Here is a 12,671-nt window from a genome sequence, read left to right as displayed (position 1 = left end):
ATTTAAAATTGTGGGTCATGATAATAGTGGTACATAATCCCTAGGAAAGAAGTGAGATCAATTAATGTCAGATTAACAAAAAACTTTAATTATTTAAAAATAACTAGTGTGATAAAATGACATTTAAAACAGTTAGTAGAGGCCTGATGTAAATTAAGAAAAATATACAAAATTTGAAATGATAGGATTGAATTGATTCACAAATACTGCAAAAATAGGTGGTGGCATTCAATGAGATAATTAGATATCTTTAGATATAATTCAGGGATGCAAACTCTCCTTGGATAAAGTACTAGAAAAATGATATTCATTGTACAGTCAATTTCTAGAAAATTAATAAACTACCAATGGTCACACTATCAGTCAGAAATCAGAACATTCACAGATTTCCTCCCGTACTATTTATATCATTTTTACTTCACTTACACATTCGCTCCCTGTTTTACACTTTAACTGCATTACACATAACAAAAAAAAATCACTGAAGAATTTATTCATTATCCACAGTGTGGTTATCCGTATATAAATAAATACATAAATCTGTTATGTTGTCCATTTTTTATTGCCTTGTATATGTTTGTTCCTTTTCTTATTTTCAGTATTGGTGAGTTGTTTGTTTTCTGTGTGGAAAAATTTCTTGCTCTTTTCCACTTTCTTTTTGTTTTTACTCTACTATTAAGCTTTATCTTACGTTATTTTTATGATTTTATTTTGTGTAATTTGACTTTAGTATGGAATTCCCAGATATATGTTTTATGACTGCCCTGATAGTAATAGTTGTCTTTAATATTTCTTGTTTCAGAAACATCCATCTCTCCTTGAATTCTAAAGCATTGTTTGTCTGGGTATATTGTATTAACTTTGTCTTTTGGAGAATTTTAAAATATTCCCCTGTGTGATTATAGTCTTAGATATTAGATATTTGCTGAGAGTTATTATCTTACGCTAAGAGAACTCTATGTAATAGGTTAATAATTTATTCATGCTGATATCAGAACTCTGTTTTGGACTTTGACATCATGACAATAGCAAGGAATAGATGGTGATTTCGATGTAATATACAGGATATTCTGCATGTCTTTGTCAGAATATCTCTATCTTTTTATAAAAGAATATTTCCAGAAGTAACTCTGTAGAATTATTTTTGATAATTTTTAATTTTCTCCTGTACCATCCATATCGGCAATATTTGCATGTTTAATTTCAATATGTACTCGGTTCTTTTAACTTTTTCAAATTTACCTTTTTGTTTCAAATTATTCATATTCTAACACAGAAAGCTTTTTTTCTTCCTAATTTACTGCTTTGACCTGAGACTGTCCTTTTGTCTCATTTGGAGGACCAATATTGCCACAGTATATTTGCTTCTTTTAATGATTTCCAGCTCCAAAAACCTCTCATGAATGTGTTGCTTTAACAAGTTGGACTTTGGTACTCTCCTCACTGTGATTTCTCAAGGATTTCTCTTCTGGGTGAACAGATACTTGTGTTTGTCTGTGCTGTATCTTTTTAGAAAGGATGTTTCCCACACAGTACTAAGTGAACACATTTCATCACAAAACATACATAAAACACACCAATGTATACATTAACTAATTTAATGTATAACTTCAGTCAATATGCTATGTCTGATAATTTGATATGTCAATATTTCTCAACCCAAGTTATATTTTAACTTACAGCTTAATTTTCACTCAGATTAAGCACAAAGAGGTATATATCGACAGGTTGTAATGAAGGAGACAGTTACATTAACAGGAGTCTTGGGGTTTCAAAGAATGCCTGTGAAGTGGATGTCTGTTCTGCTGCTCCTGCAGATGAGTTGCTACTTTGTACTTGGGAACTGTGGGAAGGTGTTGGTATGGCCAATGGAATTCAGTCATTGGATGAATCTAAAGATAATACTGGATGAACTTGCACAGAGGGGTCATGAAGTAACAGTTCTGAGACCTTCAGCTTCCATCTTTCTTGATCCCCAGAAGTCACCTGACCTTAAATTTGAAACATTTCCTACATCTATTAGTAGAGATGATCTGGAAATTTTTTACACGCAGTGGGTCATTGGCTGGATGAATGAAGTACCACGAGATACATGCTTGAGATATTTTCCATCACTTGATGAAGTGTATAGGCAATATTCTGATCTGTGGCTAAATCTTTGTAAAGAAGCTGTTTTGAACAAGCCTCTTATGACAAAGCTACAAGAATCAAAGTTTGATGTCCTTCTTTCAGATCCACATGGTCCGTGTGGTGAGCTGATAGCTGAAATACTCCAAATCCCCTTTGTGTACAGCATTCGCTATTTTCCTGGCTACGCAATAGAAAAGAATAGTGGGGGTCTTATCTTCCCTCCTTCCTATGTACCTATTATTATGTCAGGATTAAGTGGTCAAATGACATTCATGGAGAGGGTCGAAAACATGATGTGCATGCTTTATTTTGACTTTTGGTTCGAGCCATTTACTGAGAAGAAATGGGGTCTGTTTTACACTGAAATTTTGGGTAAGTTAACTAACTTTTTTATCTTTAGATGAGGGGGACTAAGTTTCATTACATTTATCTATTATTATATGCCTCTAAAATAAGATGCATTTGTCTTTTACAGGTGCATTTAAAAAATGATTTGTAATACTATGTTTTCACAAAAAGTGGGCACTCGGATATCATTGATCAGATAGAATCACTTAGTACACAAATGACCAAGGAGGTCATGTGATCAAGTGAAACTTGCAGGGTTGCCATAAGCCATTACCTATTCATTTTGCTCAGTATTTCTCATGTATAAAGGAAATAATCTTAGCACATGTAGAACAGAGAGTGATATAAATTAGTCTAATGATGATCTTATGTAGACAATTTTCTTTATTTAAGAATTTCATATATGTCCTGAAGGAATTACTCTGTGATAGTCTGTTTAAACACAGACTCGAAAAATTTAATTGAGGTTTCTAATGACTCTGTATTCCTTTACAGAGTGTTTTTAACTATCTCAATATATCAAATCTTCTAAAGTATGGCTGTTTATGAATTTGCTTGCCATTTCTTTAAGTCCAAGTTTTTCTCTTTAAAAGAGGTAATTGCTATTAATGGTGAATATAAATTTTTATTCTCATAATTTCTGTACATTTTCCAGGTGTTATGGCTAATTTTTATATAATAAGTAAACACTATTAAGTTCTTGACATAAAAGTAGGAGCATATTAAGAACTAGTAAGTTCTTACTATAATGTACACGTAGTACTGGGGATTATGAATTCACACAGGCATCAAATTCAGAAATCACTTTGAAAACCAAGGAGCTGCTGGTTATGTTTCAGAAATTGGGTGAGAATTTCTGGGACAAGTTGTGCCTATGGCTGTGATGGTTTTATTTTGTCTGGAGCTTGAGTATTTGTTTATATATTTACCTAATGCATTAAAACTTTTAAGGAGGAAGTGCTGACTTAATTCTGTGGAGGGTTATCTTAATGAGTCTCTGAAGGCTCCCTACTGAGGTAGCTAGAGACATCGAATTTCTTTTGAGTTTGCATACAACACATATATTAACTTATGGTATAAGTCACATACAAATTACACACATAAATTACGTTTGACTTGAATAAATATTTTGTTTATAAATGCACACTTTCTACATAATTGAGCACATATTATTTTATAACTTTTCAGGAAAACTTAGTATATTCTGAAGACAACCTTGCCATCATTTCCTCTCTTCCCTTCCTTTCCCTGACCACCTCATTTTCTCTGTTTAGGAAGACCTACTACATTAGCTGAAATGATGAAGAAAGCAGAAATGTGGCTTACTAGGTCCTACTGGGATTTGGAGTTTCCTCGCCCAATCTTACCAAATGTTGATTTTATTGGCGGACATCACTGCAAACTAGCAAACCCTTGCCCAGGGTAAATGAGTGCCTTTTTGTTTTCTTTTATTTGGTTTCATTTTCAATGGAAATTGATCAAATTCATTGCTTCAGTTCTTTCATTGAAAAAAAGATATACGAATGAGGTATTGAACCCTACCAATGAAAAAGATAAATTGTCATAGGGTCGCATGTTTCTGCATTTTTACAATTAGGGAACAACAGAGACCTTGGAAATACACAGAAGAATCAGCAATAGTAAATCAGTTCATCATGCTGGAAAGCTTCACTCATCAGTAAAAAACTGTAAAGTAGTTAGGAGACCCCAATATAACGGTCTGAACTGTCGATAGACAACATAGACATGGCTTCTGCCAACCGCCCCCATCATAAAACTCCTTAGGAAAGAAAAGATTTATCACTTAACAAAATCTTTATTACGAAAACTGGTTTTAAAGGAAAGATTACCATGCGAAGAGAAGGTGGAATTACTGAAAATCTCAGAGTTTATTGACTCTGGGACTGTGTTAGATGACAGTTGAAGTATATGGCAGAAGCTACTCATTCTATAGAACACAGCAAGTAAAGTTGGGGTTGAGCAATATACAGCGCCCAAGAGAGGCATATTTCCAATTATGTCTTTCTTCTATTTAGGTTTCCTCTTAAAGTTTTCAGAAAATTTCAAAAATTTGCAGTTATCTAGACCCAAATCCTTCAGACTGAACCTGTGGGAAACAATTTATCTTCAAATTATAATACTTATTATCTAATATATTTGAAGACACTTTAAGTATGTTATTCAGTAGAAAAAGTATTCCACAATATTGTTATATTTTCAAATATAATCATAGAACACTACCTTACAGATTTGTTTAAAAGTAATTGTGTACATCTAGACAGTAAGATGGAGGTGGAAAGTACTTCACTAGTATTTTGGCTCAAATGAAGGTACAGTCCACAATGCTACAAATGGTTTCAGTAACATTTTGTACAAAACTAGTATTTCCTACTTACACTCTGCAATGTAAAGCATTCATCATTGAGATCTTAGCTTTGCTCCTTAGGATACAAATTGGAAGATTTATATTACTGACGTATATTTTTAAGGTCTATGCCAAGCCTTAGGATAGAGTGATTCTCAACATAATAACTTGTATATGTGCATATAATACCTTAAGAATCTTAAGAATCTCTGATAACACTAAATAAGCTAAGCAGGAGTTTAAATTAAATAACTTACATATTTTTATATATACAGCATTAAAATTGTTCTACCTACAGTCCTTTGTAACACTGATTTAAGAACTATGTCAGAAGGAAAGTTTTGTGTTATCTGCATTTTACCTCTACTAATTTCTATTAATATTTGATTTTTAATCAAAATATTTTCATAGCATTTTCTCCATAGTTCTTCCCCTGCCATTGTTATTTGATGCTGAGACAAATTCTGTTTTCAAAGGAAATAGAAGACTTTGTCCAGAGTTCTGGAGAACATGGTGTTGTGGTGTTTTCTCTGGGGTCAATGGTCAGCAACATGACAGAAGAAAAGGCCATGGCAATTGCATCAGCCCTTGCACAAATTCCACAAAAGGTGAGGTCAAATGTGGAGCCTATTAAGTCCTGAGCCTATAAAGATCTAATTGCAGAAACTCAGTATTATTATACCCTAAATTGCATTAACTAGTTTAGAAGTGTGGAACTACAGTGTTCTGGAAATAGTGCTGGCAGGGATACAAAAATAAAATATTCTTTCAAGTCACTTGCTCTTTCTTCTTGAAGACTGTCTGAGGACTCTGTGCATGCTAAAGATAATTCAGGGAAGAGGTGAATTTTACTTAATAAGTGCACTAATACAATAGCATTTGTCTAACTTACGTTTGGGGAATTATGATTACATAAACTTGAATGAATATGAAAACAAGCATTGTTACAGTCTTTTTATAATTCTCACTACTGAGTTTCTCTCCTTTGGTTTTCTTATTAGTCCTATGGAAGGTGTTCAGTTATTTAGTCTCTAAATTTAAAAACTACATTTTAAAACTTGGCTTCTGTAATACAGCATTGTCTTACAACTAACAGGTTCTATGGAGATTTGAAGGCAAGAAACCAAAAAATTTAGGACCCAATACTCGTGTGTATGAGTGGATCCCCCAGAATGATCTTCTTGGTAAGACCAGAACACTGGAATTATGCGTGAATGACACTCTCATAGATAGACAGCACATCAGGAAGCAACTGAGTTTTGTCATGGAAAATCAATATGTAAATTTTTTGTTTTAATGTGAATAGAGTATACATTTCTTACAATTATAGTAATATTCCTGACCATAATTAAAGTATATACTTTAATTGTATCTAATAATCCAAGAGAATTTTCTTTAATTACTAGAGTTTAACTGTCTTTCTGTAGTTCAGTTATCATATCACACTTGCTTTTCTGAATGAAGTAAAAGTTTCCCAAATACCATTAAGAAGTATTCTTCATTCCATTTTAATATTACTCTTTTATAAATGGTTAAAAATTGAGAGTCTTTATCAATGAAGTGATTGCATACTTCCTGTGACTCACATGTGCCCCTTATTCCCTTAAACACTGTCATGCCAGACGGAGTGGATCCACTGTTTCTTTAAAAGTACGTGTTCTGACACGTACTTTGGACTTTTATCACAGTATTTTTCTTCTATCTGTTAAATGATTTCTGAGTGTTCAATTGACATGCAGGCTTTCATTTTTCAAGTCATTGTCCACCTGCAATGCTGCTACTCTTCACTGTGTTGTATGCGAACTTAGGTGCTTGTTGCTACAAAAGCAATTTAAATGCAGAAGCAAGACAATATTTACAGAAAGTCCTTCCACTTTCTGTGCTTCCTTTCTATGCTTTCTAATGGTATTTACTTTCATCTGATGGTATTGTCTTTCATCTGATGCCAGGTCATCCCAAAACTAAAGCTTTTGTAACTCATGGTGGAGCTAATGGCGTCTATGAGGCGATTCATCATGGGATCCCCATGGTTGGCATCCCTTTATTTGGGGAACAACGTGATAACATTGCTCACATGAGAGCCAAAGGTGCTGCTGTTGGGTTGGAATTCACTACTATGTCCAGCTCAGATTTGCACAATGCACTGAAGGCAGTCATTAACAACCCTTTGTGAGTATAACCTTTTCCATATTTACCTACGTATTTACTGACATATTTGTCCTAACTTTGAACGTGATTTTGCACGATAGGCATGTGCTTTACCAGTGATCTCTGTCTTTATCTCATTTTATTTAGTTAGCTATTCATTTATATATTCATTATTTCTTACCTACTTGTTGAATGACAAAAAGGCAGTTAAAGACAAAAATAATAATAGCAAATGTAAATCAGTATACTTGTCACAGTGGACATTACTTTCATTGTTTGCTGGGTTTTTGCCTAGGTGAGTCTGACTATGTATAGACATGAGATATGTTATTGAGATTTCAATTTTCTTGTTTCATTTTTCAGAGGGCTAAGATTATAAATGTATACTACCACCCTTGAACAATTTTCCTCTTAGTTTTTTTCCAGTGGAAAAAAATTACCAGAATTTGAAGTACATTACAAAATTTTGAAATAACTCATAAGTACAATGCAAATAATCACTAAAATTGACTAGAGGTATGTTACAAGAAGAAGCAGGAAGATACTGATGATGAGAGACATTAATATAAAATGTAAATATGAATCATCTTATCACAGCTATGATTTTTAACATTAGACATCAGTAGAGAAAATCATGTAATAACTCAAAATTTGAGATATGTCTTGGTGGTTAAGAAAGTCCTTTTCTTCCAGAGGACCTGGTCTCAGTCTCCAGGGCCCACATGAGTCCTCAAAGCCTTATATAGTCCCGTTTACAGAATATTAGATACCCTCTTCTTGTCTCCATGCAAAACAGGCACCACATGACGAACAGAACATTAATGTATGCAAAATATTCAGAATCATTAAAGAAAATAAATCTTAAAAATAGATAAGTGAATTGTGAATATTTAAAGTACATAGCCTCTTCTTTAGGATAATTGCATATTTTTAAAACCTTATTTTAGTGAAACAAATGCTAACAAAACTTCATTTTGCATACAATATTTTGCTTTTTAAAAATTCTCCTATAATGAATTATGTTTTTAATGAACCAGACACAATCAAACTCTCATTTTAATAGTAATTAATACTCCCCAGGTATTTTGGGCAAATATTTTGATTCCATTACTGATAAATGGCAAACAACTAGGGCTTTAGAGTTTACCCCTTTATCACGAGTGGGAGAGAGATGATGCTACTTTTCAATGTGTGCATATTTTTAGGTTTCAGGAATTGTTTGCATTATTTGGAAAACAATGATAGAATATTCTCCTCAAAATTATGATTTGGAAATCATTTATTTAAAACATAAGCTACCCAAGGTAGGCAAGCTCACCGTTTAAATCTTCAGAACATATATTAATATTAATTGGATTATGCCATCTCTCTTCTCATCAGAATTTTTTTAATATTTTTTCTCTTCTTTACTGATATTAAATAAAAACAAAACACTTTGTACAGAGGTGATAAAAAGCACACATTTATAAACAATAATTCTAAGATTTTAGGAGATATTGGTTATTTAAACCATGACTTTCTGAAACATGCTTTGTTTTCTTCTATTTGAAAAAATAATGTATTATGTTATAAAACTCATTAAGATTACCATTCTCACATGAGAAAACAAAATCCTCTCACTACGATGTTTATAAAATCAGGGAAGGATGTTACCTCTGTTGCCATTCCACCGTGTAATGCTGTAGCACACATTATTCAGGCTGGATTAGCCATGTCCTCAGACGAAAAGGGAAAAAGAGTTTCTCTGAGATAACAATAATTTACCAGTGGAATCAAATTATCAAAGAGTGTATAAAGGACAAAAAAGAACTATCAGAGTAATTAGGTAAAACAAGCTGCCCACACAGATAGTGATAATTAATTGCTGATAAATTGTCAATACAAAGTCCAAAACAGTCCCAGTGCCGCAGCTTTGCTCTCACAGGTACCACAGTGATAAGTAGACAGAGATTTACTTCCTGTCTCTAAACTCTGACACTAACATGAACTTTACTGACCTTGCAAGCTAATGATTACTTACCAGATAACTCTAGTTGAACACCCAAATGACAGGCCCATTCTACTTATTTTTTAATTATATTTAGGGCTTTAGTAGTCAAGTCTGCTGCTTACAAATACTGGGGCTTTTCTATCTTTTTCATATGTATTCATCATTTTGTGCACAGGTTTTGGCCTGAATACTAAGACCTCTTTAATGATTAGTGATAAAAAAAAATAGTTTATTTTCCTTCTACATTTAGTGTAATCATCTTTACTACCTGTGGGGAAACACATGTATGTTTTTAATTTGTTCTCTAAGATAATTTCCATCATATTTCTTTTAGTTATAAAGAGAATGCTATGTGGCTGTCAACCATTCATCATGACCAGCCCATGAAACCCCTGGACAGAGCTGTCTTCTGGATTGAGTTTGTCATGCGCCACAAAGGGGCCAAGCACCTGAGGCCACTTGCACACAACCTCACCTGGTACCAGTACCACTCTCTGGATGTGATTGGATTCCTGCTGGCCTGTGTGGCAGCCATGGCTTTCCTTGCTGTAAAATGCTGCTTGACTATTTACCAATTCTTTGTAAACTCAGAAAAGAAAAAAAGAGAACAGGGCTCTTAAAAACATTGGATATGATCTCTGGGCATGACGGGCAGGGCTATTCAATTAAATTCTAATACATTTTATCCGGTACAGCAAGATTATCTTTCTTGTTTTTGAAGATATTAGGTTACTTAGTTTATCTACGTATTTTACAGTTAAAGGTTAAAACGTTAAAGGTTAACAATTCTGAATCTTTACTTTTTCACATAATTATATTTCATAGTAATTTATCAATGTATTAAACTTCAGAATAATGATAACCACTGAAATATCAATCTTTTTAGCAGATGAAAATAGAAGGCCTTATGTTTTATTATAAATTTTCAGATATATTGTTTTTATAGGTAAAGCAGAAGGAAACAGACATTGAGTTACAGTCCAAAAAAAAAAGAAAAAACAAGAAAATGGTTTGTTTAAAAAGTGAAGAGTCAGATTTTCTTTAAAGAAAAAAAGTAGATGGAAGAGGACTGAGGATACACTGCATCCAACTCTACCAGAAAAAGAGAGCAGGTCTGACTCCATTTTGTGTTTGCTTAGACAGTTCTCAGTCCTATCTTTTTTTCTCCCAACAGTCATGGCAGCCCTCATAACACATTTGTGATTTCCATGGCCTTTACCATCATCTAGATGTATTAACTAAAACAACTGACAAATTCTCTCTAAAATAACTACCATGCTCTTCCAGGAAACACATTTCAGGCTTATTCTGACCCTCTTCTACTATTGATGCATCTTTGTTGGTTTTGCCTCAAAACTATATTTCTGAAGTTGGGCATGAAATACCTTTTGGAGGTTAAATTCTGGTCTTGGTCTGTCTGGCCATCAGTAAAGATGACTTAAAATAATCCAGAAATACTAATAGTAAGTATTTGTCATATAAAATATTTACTATTTTAAAGTATGTATTCCAGTGCTCTCTGTTGATGAAGATTAGTGTTAAGTCATCTGAGAAAATGTAAGCATTTATAGCTTTCAATATTTAGCGAAACAAAATTTTGCAACTGAAAGAAAATGGAAATATGTAAGGCATTAACATTATTTAAAACTTATTTGCTAGCATCCTAAATGTTATAAATCTAATACCATAGATAATATCTGTGTAGATATCTCATTAAATAGAGAGACTTCTTTTAATAGTAGTTTAGAAGAGCGAGCCCAAATTTTAATTTTCCATATCTCTCCCTATGGATTGTGCTTTATGTCTGATAAAGCTTGTTTGCTTTATGTCTGTGTCTGTCCGTGTTACCATTTGGATTTAATGAATATTTTCTGGTTTTATGTAGGCATGTAAATTCCCAATTTCATCTGCTGTCATACCTCACAGGATTTCATAGGCTATGCTTCCATACTTCATTGATTTCAAGAAACTATTTTACTTCCTTCTTATTTTCTTCCTTGGTTTACTGGTTATAAAAAAATAATGCTTTTAAATTCAGTGTTTGTATAACTTACAATGTCTCTAATTTTGAATTGTGGTTTTATTATACTATGATAATAAATTATGCTTTTATTTGTATCAGTTTATTGAGAATTGTTTCTGTGGCTCTATTCATTGTGAATGCACAGCAGTGTGCCATGTGCTGGTGAGAGGAATGTATATCCTGTACCCATTGAATGAAATTTTCTATTTAGCTAGTTGAGTTTGTGCTAAATTCTAGTGCTGAATTTTTGCCTGAGTGATTTTCTAATTGAAGTGAGGTGTTCAGAACTACAGGTCCTACTGTGTTTACGTCTCTCTTTCATATCCAAGGTTTGTGGAAAATAATTGGATGTGAATGCATTATAGTGATTGCCTTTTAATAAACTGATATGTTGGTATATATATAAAGACCTTAAAGCTCATATTTTATACTCTATAACTTAATTGGTTTTGACAATTATAAGTGTATCTACTACTTGTAATTTATTCTTTTGTACTGATTTTTCCAATTGTCAGTGCAAGTGTTTATTATCTACGAAGTAATTTTTTAATACATAGAGTCTCGTGTTTAGATGTTTGTTTGATTAGAAAGAGCACATATTTTAATTAAAGAATTTGACATGTTAACATCCAAGCTTGTTATTTATAATTTAATAAATTCTAATGTCATTTATTTTGTTCCTTTCTTCTCTTTTATTGTTCATTTTTGTGAGTTAATGGTTTTCTCACTGCTAAGTTGACTGGTAAAAGCATTACTATAATGAAAGAAATATTTGGGTATATGTGTAAGGAAATTTCCAGAAAGGATTAACTTATTAGCTCTCTATTATTTGGGGATGTCCCTGACACATGTTCCCTTCACAAAAACTCCTATAGACCTGCTTACAATGATGAATACTACCACTTCAAATCATGGTACAAAATATGTCCATAATTCCAAATTTTGGTTTTGGTGAAGGACTTGGTCAATATAATGAGAAATTGGCACTTATAATTAAAAATTTTCCTTAGATGATTTCTCCTAGAGTGCTTTGAAAATTTATACCTTCAGCAGAATACCAGGACACATAAGAAGACATAGGCAGATCACATGTCAATATCCAAGGTCTACATGTACAATCTTACAGACATTGATGACTAATCTACTTCTCAGGGCCTTTGTGGAATAAGACTTTGATAACAAGCTAATCAAGTACTTTTGGGGCTTATGAAATGCCAGTGGACAAATAAGTTGAACCAACTAACTGCCTTAGCAGTAATATTTCTCAGGTTAGTCTATCTACTATAAGTCTAACACCTCAACTGCTAGTCAACTTGTCCCTATGGACATGTGTAGGAGAAGGCTCGGGTCTATCTTCTTCCCAGGACTACTGTCATTAAAGTTAGTTAGGTATACTGTCAAGCATTTTAGAAATTATATGTAGGTGAATATGTTAATCAACAGTTGTATAAAAAACTTTAAAAATGATATCCATAAAATATTTATATGGTGTGCAATTACTACATCTTGGGTTCTATGTTGAGAAGAAATTTCGTACTAACCTCTTGCTAACCAGTATTCTTTTTTTTATATATTTTTTATTTATTTTTTTTAAATTACCGCCTCCTCCCTGTTTCCATTTCCCTCCCCCTCCTCCCACACATCTCCCCCTCCCCGCACTCCCCTAC

At 33.1% G+C, this 12,671-nt stretch overlaps 1 protein-coding gene across 4 annotated transcripts; it reads left to right on the top strand.

Annotated features, from left to right (window-relative positions):
* The first annotated feature begins 1,778 nt into the window (after window positions 1-1,778).
* On the top strand, window positions 1,779-11,385 carry LOC126506298 (UDP-glucuronosyltransferase 2B15-like). 4 transcript variants are annotated; one of them, XM_050149760.1, is made up of 6 exons: window positions 1,779-2,250; window positions 3,753-3,900; window positions 5,301-5,451; window positions 5,940-6,027; window positions 6,793-7,012; window positions 9,316-11,385. In XM_050149760.1, exons 1-6 carry the CDS (start codon window positions 1,779-1,781, stop codon window positions 9,599-9,601), a joined length of 1,365 nt encoding a protein of 454 aa, XP_050005717.1. In that variant the 3' UTR covers window positions 9,602-11,385. The 4 variants fall into 4 exon arrangements, with proteins under 4 accessions (XP_050005717.1, XP_050005714.1, XP_050005715.1 ...); XM_050149757.1 differs by having other exon boundaries at window positions 1,779-2,502; XM_050149758.1 differs by having other exon boundaries at window positions 1,779-2,506; window positions 3,757-3,900.
* Window positions 11,386-12,671: the final 1,286 nt, after the last annotated feature.

This window comes from Alexandromys fortis, unplaced genomic scaffold (assembly GCF_014885135.2).
Source record: "Alexandromys fortis isolate MF-2015 unplaced genomic scaffold, M_Fortis_MF-2015_v1.1 scaffold_0, whole genome shotgun sequence".
Classification (NCBI taxonomy): domain Eukaryota; kingdom Metazoa; phylum Chordata; class Mammalia; order Rodentia; family Cricetidae; genus Alexandromys; species Alexandromys fortis.
Note: the sequence above shows the minus strand (reverse complement) of the source record. Positions and strands in the feature narration are given on the sequence as shown.

Bases quoted from the DNA above. Each gene is read 5' to 3' on its own strand.
- LOC126506298 (XM_050149757.1), top strand. From the start codon at position 1,779: ATGCCTGTGAAGTGGATGTCTGTTCTGCTGCTCCTGCAGATGAGTTGC. The intron at 5,452-5,939 runs GTGAGGTCAAAT...TACAACTAACAG, and splicing joins TTGCACAAATTCCACAAAAG to GTTCTATGGAGATTTGAAGG. The intron at 6,028-6,792 runs GTAAGACCAGAA...ATCTGATGCCAG, and splicing joins CCCCCAGAATGATCTTCTTG to GTCATCCCAAAACTAAAGCT.